The 27,652-nt window shown below is 53.3% G+C and overlaps 1 protein-coding gene across 1 annotated transcript in view; it reads right to left on the bottom strand.

The window, feature by feature from the left end:
- Plch2 (phospholipase C eta 2) overlaps positions 1–16,879 on the bottom strand; it is a 58,595-nt gene extending 41,716 nt beyond the window's left edge. The window contains exon 1 of the mRNA XM_052715057.1: positions 16,315–16,879. Coding sequence (XP_052571017.1) covers positions 16,315–16,864 — 550 coding nt within the window. The 5' untranslated portion in view covers positions 16,865–16,879. The remainder of the gene's footprint in view (positions 1–16,314) is intronic.
- Between the last annotated feature and the right edge of the window lie 10,773 nt (positions 16,880–27,652).

The raw sequence follows: 27,652 nt of genomic DNA, 5'->3' as shown, positions 1-27,652 counted from the left end.
CCACTCCTCAACTCAGCTCCAGCAGCTCCAGATGCTGGTCAGAGATCTGCAGCCTCTGCCCCAAAGCAAGTCGGCTGACCCCACAGGACTGACATCCTTCAATCTCCCCAGCCTGCACCACAGGGCCGCATGACTAGCATCTGGTCTTTACCCACATGTGCTACCCTATGCCCCTGGGTACATAAATCAATTAAAAATTCTTGAAAACAGAGAAGTATGCACCGTGCATGTAAATGTATGCAAATGTGCCCTTGCTTCCTAGTTCTTAGGCCCAAGGGGCCCTTCAGGCCACACAATCCCCTATTTCAGGGCCAGAAATGGCCAATCCAATGTCTCTTCTTGTTCTTCTCCCCTCTGCCTATAACTCAGCTGTCAGCAATTATTAAGCACCTGCTGTGTTCAGGCATTGCTTGGGGCTAGGAAGGCAGTAACAAGCTCATCAGAAGCAGGGAGGGCAGGGCTGTCGCAGTGGTCCCAAATCCTTGAGGAAGTTCTGGACAGAGAGAGTAAGGTTGCAGTCTTCAGAGAAGCCAGGGAAAAGGGGACTTCTTCCCTGAAGGTCAGTGGGCACTGGAGGACTGGTACAGGAGGGTATGGGTTGATACCTCAGACCAGACCTAGAGCCGGAAGTGAGGAAACGGTATGGCACTGCCAGCGGAACACTGCCAGTAGAGGAGAACACTTGGCAGGGGACTTAGCTCCGAGCACATACTCAGAACAGAGCAGGCCAGCGGGAAATGCACAGCCATAGGCTGTGGGTGGAGTTGGCCATCAGTACCTACCCCTCACTGTGCAATGGGATGAACAGCCCTATCGCTGAGGTTCACCTGAAAGTTTTCTCCAATGCTGGGCCTCCCATGTCAATCTCAGCTCAAGCTCCAACACTTCCTTTGGGAACAGCTCACCAGTGTTCTGTAACATGAATCTTAAAAGGTCTTATTTAGCCGGGCGGTGGTGGCGCACGCCTTTAATCCCAGCACTCGGGAGGCAGAGCCAGGTGGATCTCTGTGAGTTCGAGGCCAGCCTGGGCTACCAAGTGAGTCCCAGGAAAGGCGCAAAGCTACACAGAGAAACCCTGTCTCGAAAAACCAAAAAAAAAAAAAAGGTCTTATTTAAAAAACAGAAACAAAACAAACCTGGAGCCAGATATTGGGGTGAAAGCTGAAAGATCAGAGAAAGAGAACAAGCCAGCCATGTTCTTACCTCTATGAAATCCTCAGCCTCAAGAGACAGACTTCCTGTTTACTCACACCTTATATACCTTTCTGTGCCCCACCATCTTACTTTCTTCCTAGTGCTGGGATTAAAGGTGTATGCCACCATACCTGGCTCTGTTCCCAGTGTGGCCTTGAACTCACAGAGATCCAGATGGATCTCTGCCTCCCGAATGCTAGGATTAAAGGCGTGTGCTACCATTGCCTGACTTCCATATTTAATATAGTGGTTGACTTTGTCCTCTGATCCCCAGGCAAGCTTTATTGGGGTATAAAATATATCACCACAGTGTTCAGTGGTAGAACTTAAAATCTTAAGTGGTAATTCATACATGCAAAACAAAAACAGAATACACAAGCCATAGCATGCCTGTGGTCAGTGTGAAACTGGTTGCCACATCCCATGAAGCCACAGATAGTAGAGCTCTAGGTATTTGCACCGCAAGGCTCTTGATAGGCTGTAAGGGCTCTGTGAACTGGCTGGCTTCCACAAGTTCTGCCTCAGCCCTGCTGCCCACCTGAGTCCCAACCCCAGAGTGACTGCAGGGAGCAGGATTCAGGCTGCCTTTCCAAAGGGGGACTGGGTCCCTATGAGCCAGCAGTTCAGGTACCAAAGACTTGTAGTGCCATCAAATCACAGTCCTGGGCTCCTCTCCATGGCTACCTCCACACATCCTGGCATGCACTGTACCATCCCCACACCCCCATCTACACAGTGGTTTTGTGATGTAAAAGCAGAGACTACAAGGTGGAGAGGCCCTGGGAATACAAGGAGGGAATTAAACTTAGCCATTGGAGCCATTTCTAAAGAGATGTGTCTTTGAAGAGGCCATGCCCATGTGGTATGAGGGTCTGTTTGGGTCTTCCCTGGAAGCAGAGCCAGTTGCCACACTACACATGACCTTGCACACAGCCAGCTCTTTCATATTGTTTGTGGAACGATCTCCCCAAATTCAGACCCAAGTGGCAAGTCTTTGCCACTTTGCCAGGAGACATACTTACAGATCTTCCAAGAGCAGCTAGAAGGAAGCTGTCTTGCTAGGTGAGCAGAGTTTGCCAACAAACCTGTGGCCAGCACCAGTGCAGTGTGAATGTACCTGGGAGGTATGAACACACAGCTCAGGGAAGGAGTGTGAACACACAGCGGAGGGTAGGAGTGTGAACACACAGCTCACGGAGGGGGGTTAAGCAAACGAGTTAGGGGGAATGTGAGCACACAGCTCAGGGAGGGAGTGTGAGCACACAGCTGAGGATGGGTCTGTGTATGCACAGCTCAGGAACAGTATAAACACATGGCTGAGGAAGAGTGTGAATGCACAGCTCAGGCAGAGAGAGCTCACAGGCAGCATTCCTAGGCTTATTCCTTGAGTCCCATGTACCACTGTTGAGGTGCTCAACATCTACAGCCAGCAGGATCTGATTTTCCCTCATTCTCAGCAGCCAAAGGCCTGGGTAAAGCCACTGTTTCCCACAAAAGCATCTACTCTCAGCCTCGCCAGAGCCAGGTATTTAGCAAGTGACAGCAGGAACTCTGTCCCGACTTCCGGGAAGCCTGGTGCTCTGGTCTAAGCCCTCAACCATCACTTCCTTTTTGCTGTGTGGGTCATGGGTCTGGGTGAAATGTGTTATTCTCTTTGGCCCACGGCTGTTACCACACCTTCGCATATACTCACCTACAGTCCATGGGGACTCCCCACTAGGGCACTTTGACTTTGATCTGCCTGTCCTCGGTGCCAGCCCCTCTCCTTGCCCTCTGCACCTTCAGCTATGTGCCACCTGCAGATGGCATGGGCCGAGCAGCCACCCAGTGCAACACAGGCAAATGTTTATTTTTTTTCCTTTAGTGCAAAAAAAGAAAAGAAATCCTGTGAGTCACTGGGAGTGTTCAAGTAGAAGGCTGAGGCCAGCAACCTAGCAGCCGCTGGGCAGAAGTGGAAACATCCTCACCCCCAATCCTCCCCGAGGCTGCAGGTGTCTGGCTGTGGCAGCCACTCAAGGTAAACTTGTCATTCCCTCGCGGCTAGACATTCTAAGAAAGCTGCCACATTCAGGGACACTTACCTGACTGCCACAGGTTCCTGGAGTATTGGGGGAAGGAAGGAATGCCTATAACCATCCAACAGGAGCCCCAAGAGAAGTACTGCTAGGGTGACTGAGGCAGAGGGGCTTCACCCTGTTATCACAGCCTGTGAAGCTTTTGGGCCTCTCCTCCCTCTCTCTCTTTCTCTCTCTCTCTCTCTCTCTCTCTCTCTCTCTCTCTCTCTCTCTCTCTCTCTCTCTCTCTGGTCCCACCTCCAGCAGAAGAACAGGAGGCACCCCATGAGGGCAGTATTCACAAGAGCCAGACTTCATTCCTATCCCTGGTGGTGGTGGTGAGGGAGCACAAGGCATCAGTCAGTTCAGTTTGGCTCCCTGATAGCCCTGGGTACTTCTGATCCCAGAATACCCTAGACCAGAACAGGGTCCCTAAGGGCTTGCAGCCACACCTGAATGAATGCCTGAGGACTGGACATATCAGGCAGGTTTTAGGAACAGTTCTGTCCCCTAAGAAAGGAAGCAACAGGCTGGGACCCAGACTGGACAGAAAGCCTGACCAAGGGCTATTGGAGAGGTACAGCCATCCCTCATAGCTCTGGAGTCAAGGCATGAGTCAAGGGGCAGAGGTCTCTTCCAAGGGAGGGGTCCCTCACAGCCTCTTCTTTTTCCCTGGGAAGGATAGGAGAATTGTCCTACTCACAGTGGGGGCTAGTCCTACACCAAGATTCAGGCACAAGCCCCACTCAGAGGAAAGCCGAACTCTGGTTTCAGATGGGGAAATGACAGCCCAGAGGTGGAGATTTGCTTGAGGTCACTAGCCATGGTAAGAATGTATAGTGTCTAGGCATCCACCCTAGTCCATCACCTTGTCCATATTACCCTTGGACCTGCAAGGATCAAGTTTCATCTAAGGTCCACAGGGGTCCAGCCTGGCTTGTGCTGCTGAAAGGAACCACCTCTGTGACCTCATGTGTTCCTGGGGCAGAGGCAGCAGTGACGTCTGAGTCATGCCTGCAGCTTTTTAAGGCTCAGCTGACTGCAGGGGTAATTTAGGTTTTTTTTGAGGAGACGCAGGAACACACGGCAGAGAACAGGGTATGGAGACACCAGCCAGAGTGTGACACTTTTGTACCCTGTCCCGGTCCAGAGTTCCTTCCTGAGGAGGAAGCCTGCCCTTATGTCCTACAGGGGACACACAGAAGCTGGCCACCAGGAGTGCTGTGCTTGCAGCCTCGCAGAGATGAGATAGCCTGGGCCTTGCTGAGTGGCTAGGAGTGTCCTTGAGAGGAGCCCAGCCTCCAAACACCTCCAAAGAAGGAAGTCCAGCAACTCCCACTCTGCTCCAATATCATTGGGAGGCAGTGAGGGCAGGCTCAAATCAGAGAAGACCCTGGAGGAAGGAATCTGAGGTGGGGTCAAGTGCTGATATGAGACCTGGTTCTGAGGACCCAGAGGGATATGGGTGCATTCACTCTGAATCCCACTTCCTAAATCACATCAAGTCCCCACTTCCCAGTCTGATGATCCCCAAGTTGCATTGTCTCCTTCCAAACAGAATATAATAATTCCCAATAATGCCAAGCCCAAAATAACCCCCCAATGTGCGGCTTGCCGAGCTCTGAGGGGAGAACGGGGCTGACTCAAACACAGCTGCAAGTCGCTTTAAAAATACCCTGAAACACACACAAACACAGGCATACGTGAGAGCTGCCGGTGAGGATGTTTGCCTCCACCCACGGGCCCTGTTCAACAGGTACGCAGGGTGAGGTTGGGGACACGAGGGAGGAGCCCTATTCTTCCCTCCTGGGGGCTGGGGGGAGGTTATGTGGCAGTGAGGAGGGCAGATGGGGGTCTCCTGTTGTCCCAGAGACTCTTGACCAGAATCCCCTCATCTAAGGGTACTCAGCCCCTGCATACTTGGCATGGAGCAGTACACCAAAGGAGATACCAGCCCTAGGTTGCTCTCAGACCAAAGGGGACATCCCTGGCACCTCTACTCCTGGGGTGCAGAGACAGAGTGGCTGATGGATTCACAGGTATCAAGTAGCCAGCAGGTAGTGCCAGGGCCTACTGGCCTTAACTCCTACACCAGGAGGACCTGGGCAGGCTGGCCCCAGGACATTGCACACAGTGACGGCACACAGATGTGAACAGCAGGAAGGAACACAGTCTGCCCCCACAGTTAAACGTCCTGGGACCTGGACCCATAGAGGCTGTGGAAAGGAGCCAATATATGACCTCCCTCTCTTGCCCTTAGTTTCCCTACTTGAAACCCATGTGGTTATGCACTCTAGTCTGAACAGCAGGCTCTTGGAGCACACTCCCTACTCATGACAAGACACATGACTCCCAGGAACCTAAAGCCACTCTGTCACACCAACATTGCCAATGAGCACAGATCCAAGTTAGGCACAGGGACAGGCCAGCAATCTTCAAAGATAGACCCCTGTCTAGAATTACTGAGCAAGAGTCAGGATACTGAGTGGACTGGGCGAGGGCAATAGCCTGGAAGTGACAAGACCATTTCTCCTGAGTCCTGGAAGCTGCTGGAGAAACCATTCCCCAGACTCAGGGACTCCTTTGCAAGGGAGCTCCAAGATACAGCAGGGCTCTATCAGGAAAGCTCAGGGTTAGCCATCAGACTATCCCTGTCTGGTAATGGGGGGAGGGGTGTCCACTCAGGGTGTGCTGTCTCAACCCCTGGAAAAGCGATGGTCTATGGTCTTGGTCCTCTACAACCCACTTCAGATGGCAGCCACCACACCACATGAGGCCACCCAGCTACTTCCTGAGTAAGTACCTGAGAGGTAGGGAGCAGCAGAGTTGCCCCCCAGTGGCCTATATAGGCCATAAGACCCCCTATTGGGGCCACTGGGCATCCTGAATGCCAACCTGACAATTCACGGGAGAGAAGTCCAGGCACATGAGCTTGAGTCTCTTGCTGGGTCCACTAACAGTCCTGCAAGGCAAGAAGGAAGAGCAGGGCAGAGCTGGACACTGACAGCCGTTGGGGAGGAAGGATATGCTTGGCTGGGTCTGTAGCCAAGACAGCTCCTTCCACAGTGTCATCTGTGGGAAATGGCAGTCTAATAACAGGATACCTAGACTGGCAATCAGGTCTATCCCTGCTCACCAAGTCTCCAAAATCTACTGAGGGCCTGGCAGACACCAGCCTTCACCAGCAGGCACTGGCCAGAGGGATGGCTGGCCCATGAAGACTGTGAAGGTCAAAGGACAGTGGCCATGGGCGTATCACTCAGGCCTGGATGGCACAGGCTGTCTTCACCTTGGGGAAGCCTGCCTTTCTGGAATTGTTCCTTCCTCAAGTGAGCCTCGAGGGCCCTTAAGCTGACAGGCTAGCATTTGCCCCTCACCTACCCAAGCCATAGCCACCTCTGCTGCCCTGAAATTTTGCTGTCAACAACAGCCCCACTGCTTGGGAAGTGGGCCACAGGCCTGACCTGAAAACTCTTGCTCAGAAACTGGTGAATCACGATATGCTTCATAGCAGGTGTCTCGTCAGACCTGCAGCAGCAGGAGCATGGTCCTTAGTCGGTGGGCACTGGTCAGAGCCTACCATCACACACCTGGCAGCCCCCCTGCTGAGGGCTCAGGTACCCCAAACTCTCTCCTCAAACCTGGGAAATACAACAAGGGCTTTGCAGCAGCCGCTGCCCTGCTGTTGGACACAATCTTGGGGCACTGGAAGTCAGGACCCCTTGGCCTTGGTTGAGCTGGACCAGTTGGATCCACCGATGGAGTCTGCTGCTGGGGGACACAGTGACGAAGGGCTACCAAACTCTTCACAGACCCCAGAAAAAGAACAACAGCAGGATCCAGAAGCTGAGTGTGGCCCTTTTCTCCTGAGAGAGCAGAGCTCTGGGACAGAGGAGTGGACAGGAGAGGTGGTAGAGGAAGGAGGTCCATGTCCCTCCACAGGGGCTGGCTCTGGACACTGCGGGGGAGGCACCCTTGACAGAGTCACTTCCTTTCCAGCATGCCCAGTTCCCACAGCTCTTCTTCCGGGCACAAAGGGAAACACACAGTAAGTGCCTACATTCTCTCTACATACATACTCTTGTTCAACCCTCCACAGGGTCTTGAGACCCCAGCAAGTCCTTCCCCCTCCAGACTCAAGTTCCTCATCATTGAGATGGGGCCAAGACAGGACCAGCTGTAAACACATATGTAAGATGATCTCCATCTTCTGTGCTATATGAGGAAGGGGTGTGCACCATCAGGGGGGCATGGTGGCCCCAGGCCATGCCCTGGGTAGAGGAAGTTCTAGTGCTGTGAGGTTTAGGGGTGGTCCGGTTATACTTTGTTTTGAAAAATTGTTTCAACTGCCTTTCAGGAACAGGACCAGCAGGAGGTTGTTGTCAGATAACGTGAGGTGGGAGTGGGTGTGGCCCAAAGCAGGATGGGGTAGCCAGCTGTGAAACACTCAGTTGGGATCTAGAGGAAGGGAGCAATGAAAACCAGCAAGGTCTCCAGGCTATTTCCCTGGTCCTGCCCTTGGGCAGCAAAGCTCAGACAGGACCCCCTGAGGGAAGCCCTCTCAGGGCTCATGGAACTCCCGGCCAGCCAAGTAATAGCCTTTACTATGCATTGCTATGAATGAGACTGGAGACCAAGAAAGATCATCTGAGGAGCCTAGGAGGCTGGATAAAGTAGCTGCCAAGCATCCTTCCTCCTAGAATCAATACGGACTAGCAGGCACTGGATGGGTCAAACATCAAGAAGCTTATGTCTAGTCCTTGGTTGGGGAGCTCCAACCAATAGTCTTCTGTCCCTATGAATTTGTGAGGCACCTCCCTAGGCCTGCCTGTGGCTCTCTTATACATACTCTCAGAGAAGCAAGTAGAGAGCTTACCTAGTCTCCTGATGCAGTCTAGCCTTCTGTAGCAGTCCAAGCCCCAGCCCCAGCCCCAGCCTCTCTGGCTATAGTTCTAACCCCAATCTCAGACTACAGTCCCAGCCTCCGACTACTCACACACCGTACCATTCCTGAAGATCTGCTAGGAGCAGGGGGCAGGTAGGAAGGGGCAGGATCAAGGACTCCAAGTCCCCACCACAACAGCCCTTTCCACAGGCTCACTCTGGGACAACAGCTGCTGCCTTTGAACTGAGATGAAATACTTCCGCAGTGCTGCTCACCCACTGGGCAAGGCCCAGGTGGAGGGACCTGGACCTCCGCAGCTCCTAGGGAGTCTCCTCCGGCTTGCTCCCTGAGGGTCCACAGCCCTCAGTTCAGCAGTATATCCCAACTCCTCTCCAGCCTTTACTTTCTGTAAACTTGAATGGATATGAGGCTCCCCATAACTTTGGAGGACAGTAGAGCAATACTCCAAACAGCTTGGCAGTGCAGCAAAGACTGCCCACAACCCCCACCTCCATGCCCAGGAGCACCTCGCCCAACAAAAAGACCAGGAAGCCTAGAGAAGGCATCCCATTCACTTGCCACTGCCTGAGAGGATTGCTATGGGAGCAAGTGAACCCCCAGGCTGAGTGCCCAGACAGAAGGCTCTGCTCATCTCCCACCCCATCAGCCTGTGGCAGAACACAGCCCTCACTTAACAGGCATGGCATTTCCAAAGATGACAAAGATCCCGGGCTCAGAATGTTTTTTTTGTGTGTGTATGCGAACAGACACTTCCGTACCAGCATGCAGACGACAGTACCTCCCCTGCAGTTCGGGCCTGAATCATCAGCCAAGATGAGGCCAAGAGCACATCATGGTCCAGCCCCAGTGGGACTCAGGGGAATAAGGCCCTTACCCCTCAGAAGGGCTGGCACTGGCATGGTCACAGGTATCAGGTTCTGGGGTGGCTATTGATCCCTTCTCTGCATCTGGAGAGCCCACGGCACATCCAGGTCATGTCCCTTGCAGGGTTGTGACCTACAGTGATGGAATGGGGTGAATAGTGGCTCTTGGTGCCACTTCTTAGGGATGGAAGAAAGAACAAGGAACAGGCAGGGGGGCTTTACTCTGAGAGCAGGGGTCTGTGAAGTCATCTTCTCCAGCTGCTGGGAGCTAACCAGGCTTCCCAAAAGCCGGCATTGATCGGCACAGCCCTGAAATCTATCTTTATTAGCCATGTTCTTGGCTGTAATTTTTCATTTGTCTCTGCAAGTCTTATCCCTTGAGGAGGATACTGCATTTCACTATACAGCTAGGACTCCCTAGGTTAGGACCTAGAACAAACCCCCAGCAGCTTGCCATCATCTGGAGGTTGGGGTGGAGATGGTTGGGTGGTATCTTGGCACCTTGACAACATGAAGCTGACCAAAGTCTGTCCCAGGACACCCAAGGGCTGTCCATTGCCTGCTATATAGACCAATCTAAGCTTCATCTCAAATCATTTTCCAAGGGTCGGGGTGGTGGTGGTGGTAGTATGTGCTAAATATCCAAGCAATGGACCCCAGGGAGAAGGCTCAAGTGAAGGTTTTCTTCTTGGAACTGATTTCTCCTCCCCTGGAACCAGGAAGCCCAGAACTGGCAGCACTCATGCTTTCTAGCAGGTTCTTCATCTTCTCTAATACACTTTCACAGCCAGTGCCAAACCCTTCTTACAGATGAGAAAAATTAAGTCTTGGGTAACTGACTCTCTCCAGGAACAGTAGAGATCACATACAGACCTGGCCCCTGGGCCACCCCACCTGCATTCCCTCCACAGGGTCAGTCCAGAGGCCCACTGGAACACATACTTCTCCTGAGACGGCAAACAGGAACAGGAATAGGCTGGCCTGCACTTTCCTTGGTTCCACTAGCAAGTGAGAAGTAGCGATAGCCTGGGGCAGTGCTGGAGCCAGACTTCCCAAAGGAAGCAAGTTCCAGCCTGTGCCTCCTTAGAAACACTATGGAGCCCTAGGGGCCTGTCAGCGCCACTTGGAACAGCCTAGGGGGGCAATAGATCCTTGCACCTGCTATGGAGCTTGAACTTAGTCTTGGAAGACTTGGCCTGAGGGTCTGGGAGAGGAACAGTATGGTAGCTCTGGGGACTCTGCAACAGGGAGAGACACCAGGAGGACCAGGCTGGTAGTTGGCCCCTTTCATGTCTGCTTTACCTCCCAGAAGACCAGTGCATCTTCACTGTGTGCAAGAGGCTTGGGGAGCTGATCACAGTTCTTAGAAAAGTGGGGTGTTCCACGATTGATTAATGAGGTGCCCAGCGGACTGCTGCCCTATAGAGGAAGGCCACCAGCAAGGGAGAGAACCACTTGAAAAATCTCAGGAAGAATTAGAACTTCCGGCCACCATTGCAGACCAAATCCACCCACTCTTCCAGGGTCAGTCACAACAATGGAATAACCCCCGTAAGAGCTGTCTCTGCCCCAACCAGTCTACCTCAACCAACCCTGGGGACACAGCTCAGCTGAACAGGTGCCACATGTCTTCCAGGGTATTTCAGAAAAGCCCAGTGGAGATGCTGAGACACTGTGTACAAAGCAACAGCCTCACTCTTCCCAACAAGTGGCAGGATATTAGGGCTGAGCTCAAGGGAACTGAGGCCCAATATACCAGCATCCATCCTGGTTCAATGCCACTCTCCTGTTCACATGCTTGCATGTCACAGGTACCTGCAGCTACTGATCAACCATCTAAGGCCACTGTTTTACAGGAAAGATTTGAGTCTGGGGGGAGCATCAAGGATCAGGGGTGGGATAGGACAGGGTAAGAGGTGCAAATTCTTCAGCCACTGCCCTCTCCCATGTTCAAGGACCATAATGTGGGCAGTTCTGTACATCAGAGACTGCTACTGTCAGCCCACTTTACAAGAGATGACACCAAGGCTGAGCTTACCAAACTCCAACCTGTCTGTCCAGTCCCAGGCTTGTGGTCTCTATCCTGCTGGGCCCTACCCCATCTTCCTGGAAAAGCTACTGCCCAGCCTGCATGACCTTGCCCAGGAACAACAAATGCTGTGTGTATACCTGGCAGCCCAGGGGACCAACCTGCTCTGTCAAAGTAGACATTGATTGGAGACCTAAAGAAAAGAGCCTAGCCTTTCTTCTCTTATCCTAGTAGCCCCTGGAGACAGCGGCAGCCCAATTAGAGATGAGGGTGATGAGAACCTGAACTTCCCCAACTAGATAGCCATGTTCATACCATCAGCATGTCACATACTTGCACCAGTCCTGTCCTGAGCCTGTGGGACTCAGTAGCAGGAGATGTGTGCCCCTGATTCAGGTTCAGCAATGTTGAGGCAGGGAGATGCCAGGGTAGACGATGTGACCACTGAGGTGGGCTGAACGATGACAAAGATACATGTGTGTCCCTGGAACCCATAAGCATGACTGCACTTAGAAAGCATCTCTGCAAATAAGACTAGGCTAGGGACTTTAAGGTGGTGACCCTGAGCATCTGTGGCTACTCAAGGGCTCCACTGTATCGGCAGCCGTCCTGGTCCAATGATGGGCTCCCGTTCACATGTCAGAGGCAGAAAGAATGGAGTTCTACAGAACATCAGGGACCACAGGTAAGGCAGGACAGGGCAAGAGGCTCAGGAACCTTAGTCACTGCCATCTCCTGTGTAGAGGGGCCAGAGTGTGGGCAGCACCGTCCACCAGAAGCAATGAGCCTCACAGAAGGGGGAGGTTCAAGAGACAGAGCGGGGAAGGCAGAAAGCCGAGGACGCAGGAGAGAGGCGAAGAGAGAAATGTGCAGACATAAGGCTAGGATGCCAAGAAGACCATGGCCGTGAGAAGATGATAGGAAGGGCCTTCCCACAGAGCCTTCAGAAGGAGCACGACGCCACCCACTCGTCAGACCTGTGGCCTCCGGGACTGAGTGAGGGTGCATTACAAATATAAGTCATCAGTGTGCGGCAGTTTGTTCCAGCAACCTAGGTGATAACCCTCACGCTGAGATGGACGACTGGGAGTCCGTGGAAGAAGAGTACAGGCTAGCTGTCATGAAGGCTTTCCTGTAGGGAAGGAGGGTCCCAGTGGCCACAGGGCCCTGAGACTTCCCCAGCCTAGCACAGAACCATGTGCTTCCTTAAAGCACCACTGGAGCAGGTGGCTGCAGACATGACTTTGTAGAGGAGAAAGGGACTCAGATGGTTAGGTGACCTGCCTAGCTCTCATAACCGGTTAGAGTAATCAGTGCAAAGAACAACCCCCCACCCCCCGCTGCCCACAGGACTCCAAGGTTCACCTCTGTGTCAACTCAGGGGAACACTCATACAGACAGAGCAACTACCAGATGTGATGGTGCCCCGTGGGAGGGCCAGATCGGCAAGTGACCCCCCGTCCAGATCTAGGCTGGCCCATGACAAAAGAAGAGTCTAGGCTAGAGGTGCTGGTATGGAGCTCAGGTCAGTGGCCTCCCTGGGCCCTCACTAACCAAGCAGAAGAACATTTCAGAATCTTGTCCTTCACCATCCCCCAGTGTTCCCTGCATTCTAGGTTCTCTAAAGTCAGAAGATCAGTCATAATTATGGGTCATAAATAGATTAGCGACCCAGAGCTACAAGCCCCTGCAGTTCCTTTCTCTCATGCCCTTTACACACAGCAGTGTCTCAGGAGAGAACATGAGACTCAAGAGATTCAGCTAGCTAGAGCCAGCATGTGTGGTGTGGCACATGCCTGTAATCCCAGCACTTGGGAGGTTGAGGCAGGAAGATTGCCTGGAGTTCAAGGCTAGCTTGAGCTACAAAGTGATACCCTGTCTTGATTTAAAAAAAAAAAATGCCAGCCAGTTCACTCCATCCGCAGGCAGACTTGGTGCCTCTGCCTTGGAAGCAGGTCTATGCAACTGTGCAGATTATGCATGTATGTATAAGTTATATACACATATTCATGTATGTATGCGTCCATGTATGTGCACATATGTTCCAGGATATATGTATCTCAGAGGATCTAGTAAGGAGGAGAGACGAGGTAAAGAAGGCCATGAGCCCACAGGATGCAGATAAACTGGGATCTATGCGGCACTCTCCGGCAGTCTCTGACAACGTGAAGAGTCCACTCCATAGTCTTGTCTGTCAGTCTCTCCAAAGTCCCTCTTGCTTGTCATCAGACATGACTCCTCCTGACATGCTCTGCCCACTGGGGTCTGATACCCAGCAGGAGCTCAGAAAACAGGTATGAGGAGCCTGCTCCAATCTGTGGGTGTGGAGACCCTGGAATTAAGCTTGAAAGCTGCTGGGAGAATAGAATGGGGTGGGAAAGGAGCAAGAGCAAGGGGTAGGAAGCTCCGGACAGGGTGGGCACCTCTACTCCCTCCTCAGACCCCTGTTCAGAATTGGTCTGCGAGGAGGGTATATGCGTGTGTGCGTGCACGCACATGCACACACACACACACACACACACACACACACACACACCAGAGCCCATATAAGGCTACAGAGGCACGAGTCTGAGAAAGCTCCAAGACAGGTTCACCTTCAACCCAGGGAGCCCTGGGAGGCCAAGGGGCACTGGAACCCCGTGACTCCGAGCCCCTCTCCAGAATGGCCAGCTCTTGGCAGGACTGGGCGGCAGAAGCAGTCTCCTTTGTCCCTTTGTGTTGGGCAGGCAGAAAGGACAAAAGCTCACTCCCGGCTGGCTAGCTGCTGCCACTGGAGACATCTCTAGGAGCCCTTCCTCCATCTGCCTGCGATGCTGCCTGTTACACAACAGACCTAAGAATAATCTAAAGGGCGGTCGCAGATGAGCGCCTCTCCCTGGGACCCCTCCAGCTGGGGAGGTGGGAGGAACCACTGGAAAAGGACCATGCTTCTATTCAAGACTCAGTCTATGTGGAGGCCATGTGCCACCCCCCTAGTGGCTCCCCCGCCCCCAGCACCTGGGAGACCTGCTGCAGTCCTGACTCCCATCCCTACTCAGAGCTCTCAGGGTAACTTGGGAGTCCAGAGGATCCCAGAGACACCTGTGCCTATTGGCCCTGGGGTCAAGAGCCCTGGCCAAAAGCAGTCAGCTGCAACCTAGTGACACCTGGGCCCTAGATGACAACCCCTTTCCTGGCAGCCAAGAGCAGACAGAGCCCCATGTAAGCTGGGAGCTACAGTGATACAGAAGGAGTGGTAGGCACCAGGAGGGAACCTTCTACGCTGGTCTTCAGCCCGCTCTGAGGTCCAGGAGGAACCCTGAGCAGTCCCTCCACTGCAGCAGGTGGCTCATCACCCCTCCCAGGAGCAGGAGGCAGGGTGGGTGCAATAGTTGGCAGCTAATGAAGTAGTCCTGTTAGGCGCAGAGTAACTGAGTCTATACAAATTGGCCCATAGCTCTTCATCTATTGCAGGCATTAAAAATTAAAATCCAATTACAACTCATATTGTCAAACCTGGCTGCTGCCGATTACAGCAAGCCATGTGTGGGGTGGGGGATTATGTAACCTGAACTATTGGTGGTAGGACGGAGAGCCTCAGGCACTAGGGCTTCCTATCCCTAGGAGGGTCTGCAGGTGGGACTCTCTCACTTGTAAGCAGCAAGACCTGCAGGGGACCCAGGGCCCACGGGCCTAGCCTAAGCATCATCTGAAGGGTTACTCAGTGGAGAACCCACCATCACTACTAAACACTTTCTGGACCCCACACCTGGATGTTACCCAATGGCAGTGTATCGTATCAGTCTGGCTGGGTGACAGAGAGCAAGCCTGCCTCAGTCTCAGGCTTACTCAGCTTCCTAGATGGGCAAGGGTCCAAGGCATTAAGGCTACCAACCCCTGGAGCTCCAAACAGCACACACTGTCGAGCTACTATCAGGCCAACTCCAATCTCTCCCGTTCCAAGAGTGTGAGGGGTCAGCTGTCATCTTACATTGGACAAGGACCCCAAGAAGCTGAGCCTGAGGGAAAGGGACTGTAGGACTCCCCAGGTAACTGACATGCTAGCTGCCACAGGAATCTCTCATTCTATCTAAAGCCCAGCCCTTCTCATGGGGACCTGCAAAGAACGTGGCTGTGGAGTAAGTGCAGAGGTAATGTGATGGGGCCAATTAGGCCAGGGCCCTCAGAGGGGAGAAATGTACAGACCAGCTCCTGACCCACTAACAGGCAGGTCGGAAGGCAGGCTTGACCTCTGACCTGCTCCTGTCCATGGTGCCCAGACTCCCCTCCGCAGCTGCAGCTCTTAAGTTGGGCCTTTCTTTGTTCAGGGGTCCTGGCAGGACACCAGTGGGCATCCCTGGATGGATGCTTTCAGTACTGTGGCCCAGGCATGAGAAGAGTAGGCACTACCTCTGGAACCTAGGGCATTAGGGAGCAAGGGGTACACTGGTACCTCTTCATGGTGAGGCACCAAGATCACAGAAGAAAGGCCCGATTTGTCATGGAGTATATGATCACTTCATATGCCTCAGTTGTCACCAGGGAGCATAGAGAGAGACTGGAAATGAAGAAGAGAAGAAAAGAGGGAAGAGGGAGGGAGGTGAGGAGAGAGGAGAGGAGAAGAAAAGAGGGGAGGGGAGAGGAGGCCTCCTATTTCTTTGGCATCTCCCTTTTGTAATTCTAGAAGTACTCCATCCCCTACAGGATGCCCTAGAAGGACTTGAAGGCCCAGAGCCCCAGGAATCACCACACACAGTGGATACTTGAACTATTCCCCCACACTGCCCTACAGGGTCATGTGGTTCCCACCTGGCCCTACAGCGTCCAAGGCTGGGGGCAGGGCAGGTGCAGATGTGTGATATGTTCGACTACGCTGCAGCTGTCCACCCAGCACTTCTGATAGACTCACGCGGCCGTGGCCCTGCTGCACCACTGAGTAGGAAGTAGGGGCATCCCCACCCCCACCCCGGCAGGGGTCAGTTTCCACACAGAATCACAGCCCCAGTAAGACATCGTCCTGAAACCCGGGGAGGAAAGTTTGCAGGGGGTGGCGCTCTGATCCCTCATCCAGTACCTGAGGCCACCTAGAGAGCCTTGGACCTCTCTGCCTGTCCTGTTGTGATCCCACCTGCGCACTGGTGCCCAATGGAGAAGAGAAGCAGCTGAGCCCTCATGCAGCTCTGGAACCGCAAGTCCCCCCTCCCACAGCCCCGAACCGGGGCCAGGAGCAGCGGCGCCCCCGCGCGTCTACCCGCCCCAGCCCGGTGTCTGCAGTAACAGGAGCGGTACCTACTGTGCTTCTGCGGGGCGGCTCCCGCGTCCATTGTCTCCGCGTTGACAGCAGCGAGGTGACAACGAGGGCGCGGACTCGGTGGTCAGTGGCTGGGCTCTGACTCGGGCTAAGGCTCCCAGGGCATCCCTTCGCCAGGGCTGGCGGCCCGCGGCGGGCTGTGCGCGCAGCGCATTCGGGCGCTGTGACACTGAGCCCCGTGGAGGCACCGCGCGAGGAGCGCGCTGTCACTCGTGCCGCCCGCACCACACCCCCTGCCCGCCCCACGCTGGGAGGGGGCCGGGGGGGGGGGGCCCGGCTGCGCGTAGAGCGGGGCTCAACGTGGAACCTCGGGTAAGCGCAACACACAGAGACAGGGTGGACAGCGGGGCCAGCACCCGCCCGGCACCCGTGGCAACCAAAGTACTCTTTCTGTGAAGATGCACCCGCAGATTCCCCCTGCCTCTGCGTGGCCGGAGCCCTGGACCAGGAGGGGGCGGGGCCGAGAGCGCTTCCCCCTTCTGGAGGCTTCTCCAGGCAGCCAAAGCAAAGCACTGAGCCGGAGGTCATTGCTCTCCGCCCCCCATTCTGCCCCAGGTGCTTGGAGAGAAGGGTCTAGGTCACCTCTCCCCAACAAAGATGTCAGGGAGCACATGCAGAGCGCTGAAAGTCCCGAGACCAGTGGAAAAGGGCAATAGCTCAGCCCTAAGGGCTGGATAGGAGCATCCCTTAGCTTCCTTCTGGAGAAGTGTTTCTGGGTCAGAGTGGGAGGGGGCTTGGTGCTGCTGTCTTGGAAACCACTGCTCTGGCCTGGAGAAAGGACCAGGATGGGAGTTGCTGGACTCTCCCTGGCCAGCCCCTGGCCTCCCACAAAGCCCCTTCCTGCTGTTCCAGGTCCTGGAGGGGATGCATCGTTGTTGTCACAGGCAGGCCCTGGATCCTGGGGACCATCTCGGCACCCACCTCCTTGCCAAATTAGGCTTCTCAGTAGCCCCTAGCTCTTTTCTTCCTCTCTGCCCCCCATCCCCCACCCCCATCTGTAGCAAGCAGAGATGGAGAGGCAGAGGGGGGAAAGGTCAAGAGAAAATGTCCCACTCACACCTGTGTCCACAGAGTCCTTGGCCTCCTCCTGGGTGTGCTTTGGCTTAGGGCTGAAAAACAGCTTTCTGGTCAGCCCACCTTGCCAGCTATGACCCAGACAGGGTCCTATCCTGCCAGCAAGCCACTCCCAGACCCAGACTGCTGAGGAACCACAGCACTTACTGCATACTGTGCTGTTTCCATACCAAGTGGGGTCCTGGACTCTGTGTTTTATGGTCTGGCCTGGGCAGTTCAGAATGGGATGGGAAATCTTAGCCAAAGAAGGGTGTTTGACACAATGAGGAGACTCGAACCCTGAATGTCACCCAACAGAAGAAAAACTGAATCTGGGATGAGGCCCATCTCTGCATACTGGGAGCAGGTTTCTAAGCCAGGACGAGGCAAGGAGCAGGGAAGCTGTATGGAAGGGTGTCCTTTGAGACAAATACTGCCTGTTCTTTTTGTCCCAGGCCAGATCTTCTCCACTCATTGGCCTTGGTCTAATGACTTAAGAGTTCATGTCCAAGCACCTACAGATCCATGAGATGCCCCAGGACCTCCTCTCCAGCCTGTTTCCCCTAATGCAAACTTCCTGTTCTCTACAGATCCTTGACTCTCCTCAAGGCACTCATTGATTCCTTAGCTCTGCCATAGATCCTGGGACCAAAGCTGACTCATGAGAGACGACACATCACACCTGTGTCACAGCTGAACCCCAAGACACTCTGCTTTCTAGGCTTGCCAACCCCTCAAAGCCAGCAGTTGAAGCTCTATTAAACACCTTCTGGAATGCCTCATCTGGCTGAAGCTAGGTGTTTTCAGTTTCTGCCCAGGGTAAGTAGCCCCAAGGCATTCCTACCACAGCCACTAACTCCTGTCATGTCATACATCATCACCATGAAACATGACCAGAGCCTTGCTCCAGGAGCTGCAGCTGCTTTAGCCATTCTGTGGAGGCATTATTAGAACTTCTTTCCAGGGGCCTGTGGTACCAACTTTGTATTTCTCCTGCCATGGCCACACAGACACACATATTCCCCCAGACTCCACCTGGCTCCTTTTCTAGAATGCAATCTCCAGCAACTTCTCTCTCCTCCCAGTTCCATAGGGCATAATAATGCCCAGGCCTGAACCACACACTCCCATCCTGACAGCATGAGCTTTCCCAGGACCCCAGTCTCCAGAAGAGTATAAAAGAGGACTAAAGCATGCATGAAATGCTAGGGAGAGGGCTCAGCAGTTAAGTGCAAAGGCTGCTCTTGCAAAGTATCTGATTCCCAACACCTACATCAGACAACTCATAACTGCCCGTACCTCTAACACCAGGGGATCCAACATCTTAATCTGGCCCCCACAGGTACTTGCACTCACATGAACACACACAATTAAAAATAAAATAAAGTGTGAGTGAGTGAGAAGAAACCAGAGGCTCTCAGAGCTGGAAGAGTGCCTGAGTCTCAGCCTCCTGCCCAAGCAGATCCTTCTAGTACATGCCAGGTGCTGACAGGAGCCAAACATAGGCCAGGATGAGATTCCTGCTGGGAAACCGCGGAGCATTCCGTGAGCGCACCTGTGGTGCCAATGTTTCTTGGCTTCTGCAACTTTGTAACAGAGTATTGGCCGGGCAACCACGGCACTAGTCCTGGGCTTCCTTTTGTGCTCTGTCCATCCCCAGGCACTCCAAAGGACTCTTCTCAGTGTAATAGTCCCAAGCACTCCTGTCCAAGCTTAGAGACCCCCAGAGCTGGGTACAGACCAACTCCCTCTATTTTTTGGACACGGAATAGGCAGTACCTTCCAGATCATGCCATGCCCACTTACACACCTTTCCCAGACAGTGATGGCTTTGTCTGGAGTGGGAGAGGGTCCCTCCTCTTCAGTCCCTAGAAGCAGGATCCCTGGCACGCATGCTTGTGCAAGTGTGCATGTGTGCGCCTGCACACACACACACACATACACACAGGGTGTGGCAGGTACATGCACATACTGTGATGGCAAGGTGCTCTTGATGTAATTCTAGCATCCAGAGTAGACAGCCTGCCCCACAGACCACTGTCTGAAACACAAGAGTCTCCCAAGGCCGAGTGTCCCAAAAGCCTTCTTGCCTGAGGTCTAATACAGCACTCACTCTCATCCCCAATCAGGCCTGCTGACCTCTCCAAAATACCCACTGGGCTGTTGGGGCACTGACTACATCACACATCCTTTCCCTCCAAGCTGTGTCACAGAGGCTTCTCCTGCTTCTTATGCCCCATCCTTTCTGCCTGTTTCCCAAACCTGGGAAGCCTCTCCAGTTGTCTTGTCCTTCACAGTGCTACCCAGGACATGGCCTTGTCATTGTTTTAAGTCACTTTTCCTTATAAAAACGTGAGTTCCTTGTAGGTGAGGAGCCATATGCCCATTGTTCCCATACACACTCAACAGGCCTGGCTTTGAGGGACCTTCAAGTATTGTCCCACCTTGGTGGAAAAGAGTCCGCCTAGGCTTGGCCCCACTACCTCACCCTGAGACACTCCCCTGCTGACAGCAGGGTCCAGCTCTAGATGTGACAGATAGCTCAAGGCAGGAGCACAGCTTAGAGGCCTAGATTGCAGCCAGTGGTCACCACCATGGACACACAGGCCCGCAAGGATGCTCACAGAGAGGCAGCCAGAGGTACAGCCAGGGCACTGTGGAGACAGCAAGCTCACGCTCACCAATCAATACGTCTAATTGGGTAAATGTGCAATTCTCAGCTGCCTAAATTTAGAAAGTGTGTGTTTCATTTTCTACCAGCATCTGGTCTTAAGACATCCCGTTCTCAATCAGAAATCAAGATAACGTGCAGGATTGGCTCTATTCCTACTGGCTTTTGCTTCCCACACACAAGTCCCAAGGTCTGGCACCCAGGAAGGGAAGTCCTGGCCTGGCCAGCACTATGGAGATGGGAAGGTGACCTGGCCTCTGACTCAGGGCAAGGCCTCCAAACACTTTGTTGTGTTGAGCTGGTGTCAATAAGAAGGGGTGAGGGCACACTGGGAGGCTCAGAGGTACCTCTGTGGATGCTGCTGGCCCTTAGGTATCTCACTGGCTCCCGGCAACACATTTTCTGTAAGAAGGAAACTGAGACACCTAGAAAGGAAGTCACTTGCTCAGGGTGCCTGAAAACTGGGATCCTGTCCCAGACAGTCCCTTCCTTTGACAGGCTGCAGTACTTAAATCTAGGTCTTCCAGGATAGGGCACCTGTGAGCTTGGGAAGGGCCCTCTGTGTGCCAGAGTCTTGCCTTGTCTGTGCTATCCTAGATCCCTGGCCATCCCTGGTAAGCAGCCCTGAGCAAGGAACAGCCCCAGGCTAGACAGGCAGACAGAATTCTATGCTGGCGTTCCTCCAAGGCAAACCCACCAAGCTCCTCTAAGCCCTGGGACCTACAGGGAAGGTGCTCCTGAAATTAGAGCCATCAGGCCCCTCTAGCTCTAGTGGAAGGTGGGAGGGTGGTGGATAGATGATAGAGGTGGGCTTCTCCCAGCCTACATGACCCTAGCACAATTTGGGGAAAAAAACGTGGACTGGGATGCTGTGGTTGATGGCTTGCTACAGTGTTTAATACAATATGGACCACCATGCCACTGGAGAAGTATTGATGGTGCTGGGGCAACTCCTCCCCTTCCTTCCTTCTTTCCCACTATCCCCCCACCCAGAACTCTAGGCCTGCTTGTATCTGCCTTTTCCAACTCAGGGTCGTATGCATACACCCCTGCTTGCCTAGGTGGAGCTGGGGACCAGAGAAGGGCACAAGAGAGGGTCCCTGAAAAGACCTGTCCCAGGACTTACCAATAACCCCATGTCTCCCAGCCTCACAGAACTGTCTCCAGGAGCCACCAGTGAGCACAGTATTGATAACCAGAACACTTACCCTGTCCCTTTCATCTCACCCCAGACCAAGCCCAGGTTTAGTATATGTATCCCCACCACCCCACCCCCAGCTAGGCTAATCATTCATTCACAGGATCACTCTTCCATTCTACAACTGGACATAAGTGTTCTCTGAACATGTCCAGGGCACACGGCTGACAATCACTGTGACCCTGCCTAGAGGGGCCTCTGCCCAGTGATCTGTGTGAAGTAAGCATGCAACCAAGTCATAATAGGAGATTCTAGGGGATCTGGAGGCCCAGCAGGGGGTTCTTGACACAGGCAGGGTATGATGGCTTAGTGTGGGTGGTGGAACAGAGCAGGGGCCAGAGAGAGGCTAGAGAGGCAGGGAGGGCCTAGTCAGTGAGATCCTTAGCTGCCCAGGTGAGGAGATGTTGGCAGGTGAACTCCAAGATAGATAGGTGGATGGCCATGCACATGTGTGTGTTGTGAGTTCATTATGTGTGTAACATCCTGCATGTGTGTTCATGTGTATGTTCGTGTATGTCTGTGGGTTGGGAAAGGAAGCAGGCAGTATGATCACCAGCCCCTGCTCAGCTAGGGAGCATGACCTGAGGGCTGTTCAGATGGGGCAGAAGCTGGAGAGACAGGAAACATGGATGGAGCCTAAGGCACGAAGAAGCAGTCCAGGGGTGGGTGAATATCATGGCTGAAAGGTTACTCATGGTTTGGGATTAAGGACTCTGGTGGAGTAGGTACTATTTCCTGACAGAGAGAGCTGAAATTGAGTTTGGCATTCAGGTGGAGCCATTTAGGTGGCCACAACCACACGCAGTTGGCAATGGGCTGGAATGAAAGCTAAGCAAGTGGGGGAACACCAGGGGTAGGGGAGAGCCTGAGTCTTCAAAACAGAATTCCATGCTCAGAGGAGATGGCAGCCCACCAGGACTCTGAACCAGACACAGGGATCCCCAGCCACTGCCTGAACACTCCTTGGGAGGCTGGCAAAAAAGCAGGACCCACAGATTCCTGCACCAGAGATTAAGTCTTTACTCACTGACCACACTACCTGCCTTCTGGGATCAACTGTTTATGTGCTAATAAGCCTGTACCAGTATCCATTTGGCATCAACTGTGTACCAGGCCCATAGAGCTATCTCAGCAGAAGAGAGAGCCCAGCCAAGCTATGTCCCCACTCTTGAGAACAGAGCTGAAGTAGGCTAAGCAGAACTTCATGTCCCCCTTGCTCCTTCTCTGTCCAAAGAGGTACACCTCCACCCAGAACTCCCCCACAGTGCTTCTGGTAGCAGCCTAGGAAAACCCTCCTCAGAGTTCTCTTGGATCCAGACACTCTAGCTGGACTTGACCACTCTGCCTACACCTTGCTCTCTCTGTAGACCTGCACCTACCTATGAAATCCAGCCCATTGTCTTTTGTAGATATCAGGAGAAACTGGGATGAGAGGGGGTCTCCTGCACACACTCAGCCCAGTGCCAGAGAGAGGGGGACAAGAATAGTCCAGTACTCGGCCACACGTGCCAATCTAGCATGTCAGGAACTCTCCCTCCTCCCAGGGACAAGGCTCAGCCCAGCCACAGGGAGAGACTCTGAAAGTGAAAGTCTCAAGTGTCCAGCTAGTTCTCAACTCATCTGGCCAGGTATCCCATTGAGTCCACCCAGGGTTGGAGCCTCGCCAGGATGCCTCAGGCTTCCTGCAATGGTGGCTCTGAGCCTCAGCTCCTTAAATGGCTTATAATCTCCTCTGCCGCCAACCCTTTTTCAGCAGCCTCCTCTGAATCCCAGTCTCCCGTCCTTAGAAGGGTAGCCGGGTCCACCAACTAATCACTTCAGATCAGAAGGGGGAAGTACTGCACCTGGGCTCCAGTGGCCAGCAGCTACTCCCACAGGATCTCACAGCAGCTCCAGGTCCTCTTGCCAAGAGTTTCCCCACCTACCACCCCCAACTCACACACACCTCCAACCTCAGGGAGCTCCTAAGCAGCTGCTATTAGGCCACTTTCCTAGTCACAGATGTCCTAGAGGAGAGTCCAAGCACCCTACCACCTTCTAGAAAAGGTTCTAGGGCCAGTGAGGTGGTTCAGAAGTTAAAGATGCTTATTGCTAAGCCTGACAGACTGAGTTCAGTCCCTAGGACCTACATGATGGAAGGAAAGAACTGACTCCTGAAAGGTGTCCTCTGACATCCACACCATGCTACATGCTCACACATGTAGACAGACAAATGTGAATTTTGCATAAAAAGAAAAGACTCTGCTTCTGCACCATGCGAGGCTAATGCTAGAAAGGCACTGGGGCACCCTACAGACTCCAGACCAGGCCAGGCCACCACCGACCTTCACTGGCACTACTCACACAGCCAGGCTCCTCCTCCAGTTGTTCAGCAAGCTGAAGGTGGCAGCTTCAAAGAACCTGGAGGACATCAAATGCTTCCTCATATCCACATCCTCCTGGAAACGGATTTCCAAGCTGGACAAGCTGCAAGACTCCCCTGCAGCAACACTGGTGGTAGCTTCCCTTCAAAATGTGCTAGATACTAGGTGATAACCCATGGTGCAGAAGGCAGCCATTAAAATCCAGGGTCCTGAGACTCAGGAGACTGAGGAAGAAGGATCTTGAGCTCAAGACCTCCTGCTTGAGCTACAGGTAGCATTTAAGGACAGCCTGGGCAACTCAGTGAGACCCTGTCTCAAAATAAAAATAATAAAAATTATAAGGGTGTAGCTCAGTGGTAGAGCATTTGTCTAGTATACTTTAAAGGGGGGCACTAGGGAAATGACTCACTTGGCAAAGCACTTGGCATGCATGAGGACCTGAGTGCAGAAGTTCATCACCCACACAAAAAGGCAGGGTCTACAGCATGCGTCCACAATCCCAGAATGAGGGAGGTGAAGACAGGCAGAGCCCAGAAGCTCACTGGCCAGCCATCATAGCAAGTGATAGACTCCGTCTCAAAGAATAAGATGGAAAGTGACTGATTCTTCAATCTGACACTGAAGCCAATCCCTGAACTACACACACACACACACACACACACACACACACACACACACACACACACAACTGAGCTCCAGGAGAAAGCGCTAAGATGGGGAAAAAATAAAGCACTGTGTCCTGAGCCCCAGAATGTGTTCACACTGAAAATTCAGTTGAACTGATGTGGGAGAAATAGGCAGCCATAAAACTCCACCAGGCCATAGTCAGAAATCCATACACAAAACTCTTTTTTTTTTTCCAAGACAGGGTTTTTCTGTGTTGCTTTTGGAGCCTGTCCTGGAACTCACTTTGTAGACCAGGCTGGCCTCGAACTCACAGAGATTGACCTACCTCTGCCTCCTGAGTGCTGGGATTAAAGGCATGTGCCACCACCACCTAGCCCACACACAAAACTCTTAAAAGAGATGTGGATGGTGTCAGTAGTCTCACTTGCTTCTTTATAGTTTACATTGTACTTTCCAGAGCAGCTCCTCTGAGCCAGACTTGCTTTCATAGCCAGGAAAAAAAAAATACATGAAAGGCTGACACAGCACTGGAGAAGTCCCAGGGGTGGGGAGAGAGCTGGGATCTGAGCACTCTTTGAAGTGGGAAAGCCCCCTGGGGTACACATCCTGTGTGCAGACACTTGTGCTTCTCCCCACCCCAGCCTCACAGCCCCGGGCTCAGCCACCACAGGGAGACAGACGGACACAGGGATACATGCTCCAGCTGGCCTGCATCTCTGTTGGCCAGGGTCTCATTCCCCTGGCACCTCCACCTCCAGGTGATAGTCGGGAGTTGGTAAGCATTCCTGGGACACATACATACACACACACACACACACACACACACACACACACACACACACACACACACACACACACTACCTATCCCTGGAGAGCATCCCAACTTCAATCACTCTGCAAGCCAACCCCCTTGCTGGATCAGCTGGGTCTTCTCTCCTCAAATGAAGTAGAAACCCAGCTATGTGCACCTGGGTTAGCAGTGGACAGACTGTCTCTGAGGGCTCTTCTGTTCCATCAACACCTGAGCATGTAAACAGCTGTGGCTGGGTTCTAGGTGGAAGCAGGAGCTCCCTCAGCATCACTGACTCAATACTGGGTCACTCCAAATGCTCCCCTCATACCTCAGTGGACCTACCTACTGAAAAACTGCAGAGCTGGCCACAGGAAGGTGGGTGACAGACCCTTGGGGTCTCCCATCTCAACCCCATCTGCATTGGAAGAGAAACAAGACTTTTGCCTAAAGCCCCAGAAGTACAGGTAGCAGCCGCTGCAACCTCTCTGGTTCAGTCTACAGGACTGTACCTCTCTGGCTGGCTGCCAAGACAGTTTCCCGGCAGGTAAGCTAGGAACTCGATCACCCCCAAGTTCTGATTTTCACCGTGACCCTAGGCATGGGAGGAAAAAGGGATGCAGGAACCAGGAGGCAGCTGCTCACAGAGCTAAGGTGTGCTCAGCCGGGATTTGAATGGGCCCAGCCTGGGACTGAACAGCCTCAGAACTCCTGCTGTACCCCTATGCCTTGGGACCATGGACATGGGGAGCTGGTGCCACACCTCAACACTGCAAGCCTCTGGCTTGGCCTACAAGACAGTAGTTTTTATGCACCCCCATCCCTCAGCCTGTGGATTGAATTGCTCTAAATGATACCTGTTACCACGGATACACCAGAAGTGGGATAGGACAGACTGGGAGAAATGTTGGCCATGAAGGGCATTCAGCATTGTCCCACTGTTCATAGCCCTTATCTTTAGCCTTACATTGTCCATCTGCTCTGGTCCCAGCCCCAGCATCATAGAGGTCTTACTGCCTTGTCAGAAAATGAGGCCTAACCCCTTGTGGGTTACAAGAGCCAAGAGGTCAAGATTCAGCAAAGAGTGGTAACAGCAACTATGGCTGGGCATTGTCCAAGCTACCTGACCCAGGATCCAAAACACAATGGGCCAGGACCAGGCCCAGAACAGACCCCAAGTACACTCAGCTGGTGCAGTTGGTGGTTAACAACCTCTCCCTCCCCCTCCCTCCCTCCCTCCCTCCCTCCCTCCCTCTCTCTCTCTCTCTCTCTCTCTCTCTCTCTCACAGAGACGCACATACACGGGGGGGGGGGGGGGGGGGGGGGGCTGAGCTAGCCTTAGCCAGAAAGACTCACTTTAGTTAAACTAAGAACAAACCACACATAGCTAATATTCCAAGTACCATTCATGCCTTACCCACTCAGCTTGGCAACTTCCCATTGATCCATGGGGCTGCTTCAGAAAGACCTTCAGGCCAGACTAGGAGCCTCTGCCTGCAGACTAGGTCTGGACCTAGCACAAGATCTGCAAACCAGGCATGGGGAGGGGCTGTGGGGCACTCAGTGACCAGGGTGGAGACGACAAGACAGAGCCAGAAAGCAGAGGCCTGCTTCCCGGGACTGTTTCTGCACCTAAGAACTCAGGCTGCCCTGTAAGGCCCCTGCCTGGGGTCAGGGCCTTGGGAGGAACTCTGGGGTCTGTTCGGGCTCCATTCACCTCTCTTCCTCCAGCTAGCCACCCCCTTTCCTGGTGTCCATTTCAGATAGAGCAGGAATCAGGGCCAAAGCCCAACAGGGACTTTGCACACCTGAGCAGACAGATCCCCACCCTCAGGTGGGGAGGCCTGTCCAGGCACATCTGGAGAATGTGGGATTAACAAGCTAGAGCTGGCTCCATGGGCAAAAGGGTGTGTGGTGTGAACACGTGTGGCACACGCAGGCACGCGTATACCCACAGGCAGAGGCAGAGGAGCAGAGAATCCCCTACACTCCTTTAGAAGCTAACACTTGACCTGGAAGCCTCCCCACATCAGATACCTGTGCTGTTTGACAGCTGGCCCCCAGGAGTTAATGCTGTCTTTGTTCCAGGGAAGCCATACAGTTCATTGTGCCCAGCCAGATAGAATTTGCTCATGTGTAGGATCAGTATATATTAGCTGCCTTTGCAGTGTGTGCTGGGCTTCCCAGATATGGGAGAACCCCTGTTTTTGGGAAGCTGGCAGACTCCTCCCTAGGTGACATCATAGGATTCACATTATCCCCTGGGCCTAGAGGACAGAGTCACTCAGCAGGAAAAGTACCAGGCATGAATGAGGCCTTACTCACCCACAGGCAGAACGTTGGCATTCAGGAAAAGCCATCTGCTGTCCAGATCAGGCCCTGGGTCCTCGGGCAACGAAACAGGACCAATGGTGCTATCCAGCGGGGGAGCCATCCTAGAGGGATGGGGACTCTCTGGGATTTGGGTGCAGCCAGCCTGGACTAGCAGATAGTCATCAGCAGACTTATCTGAGGTCCCTCTGCTCCCAGGGTCTCCAGGATCCCTTGCTGAGATGAAGTCGAGGCCTGTAGTTCATCATACACCTAGAGAAAGCAAAAGGAGCAAAGAATGGGG

The sequence above is a fragment of the Peromyscus californicus genome, unplaced genomic scaffold (assembly GCF_007827085.1).
Source record: "Peromyscus californicus insignis strain IS unplaced genomic scaffold, ASM782708v3 Scaffold_5__1_contigs__length_169319896, whole genome shotgun sequence".
Lineage (NCBI taxonomy): Eukaryota > Metazoa > Chordata > Mammalia > Rodentia > Cricetidae > Peromyscus > Peromyscus californicus.
The sequence above is the reverse complement of the archived record's forward strand: the minus strand, read 5'-3'. Positions and strand labels throughout refer to the sequence as shown.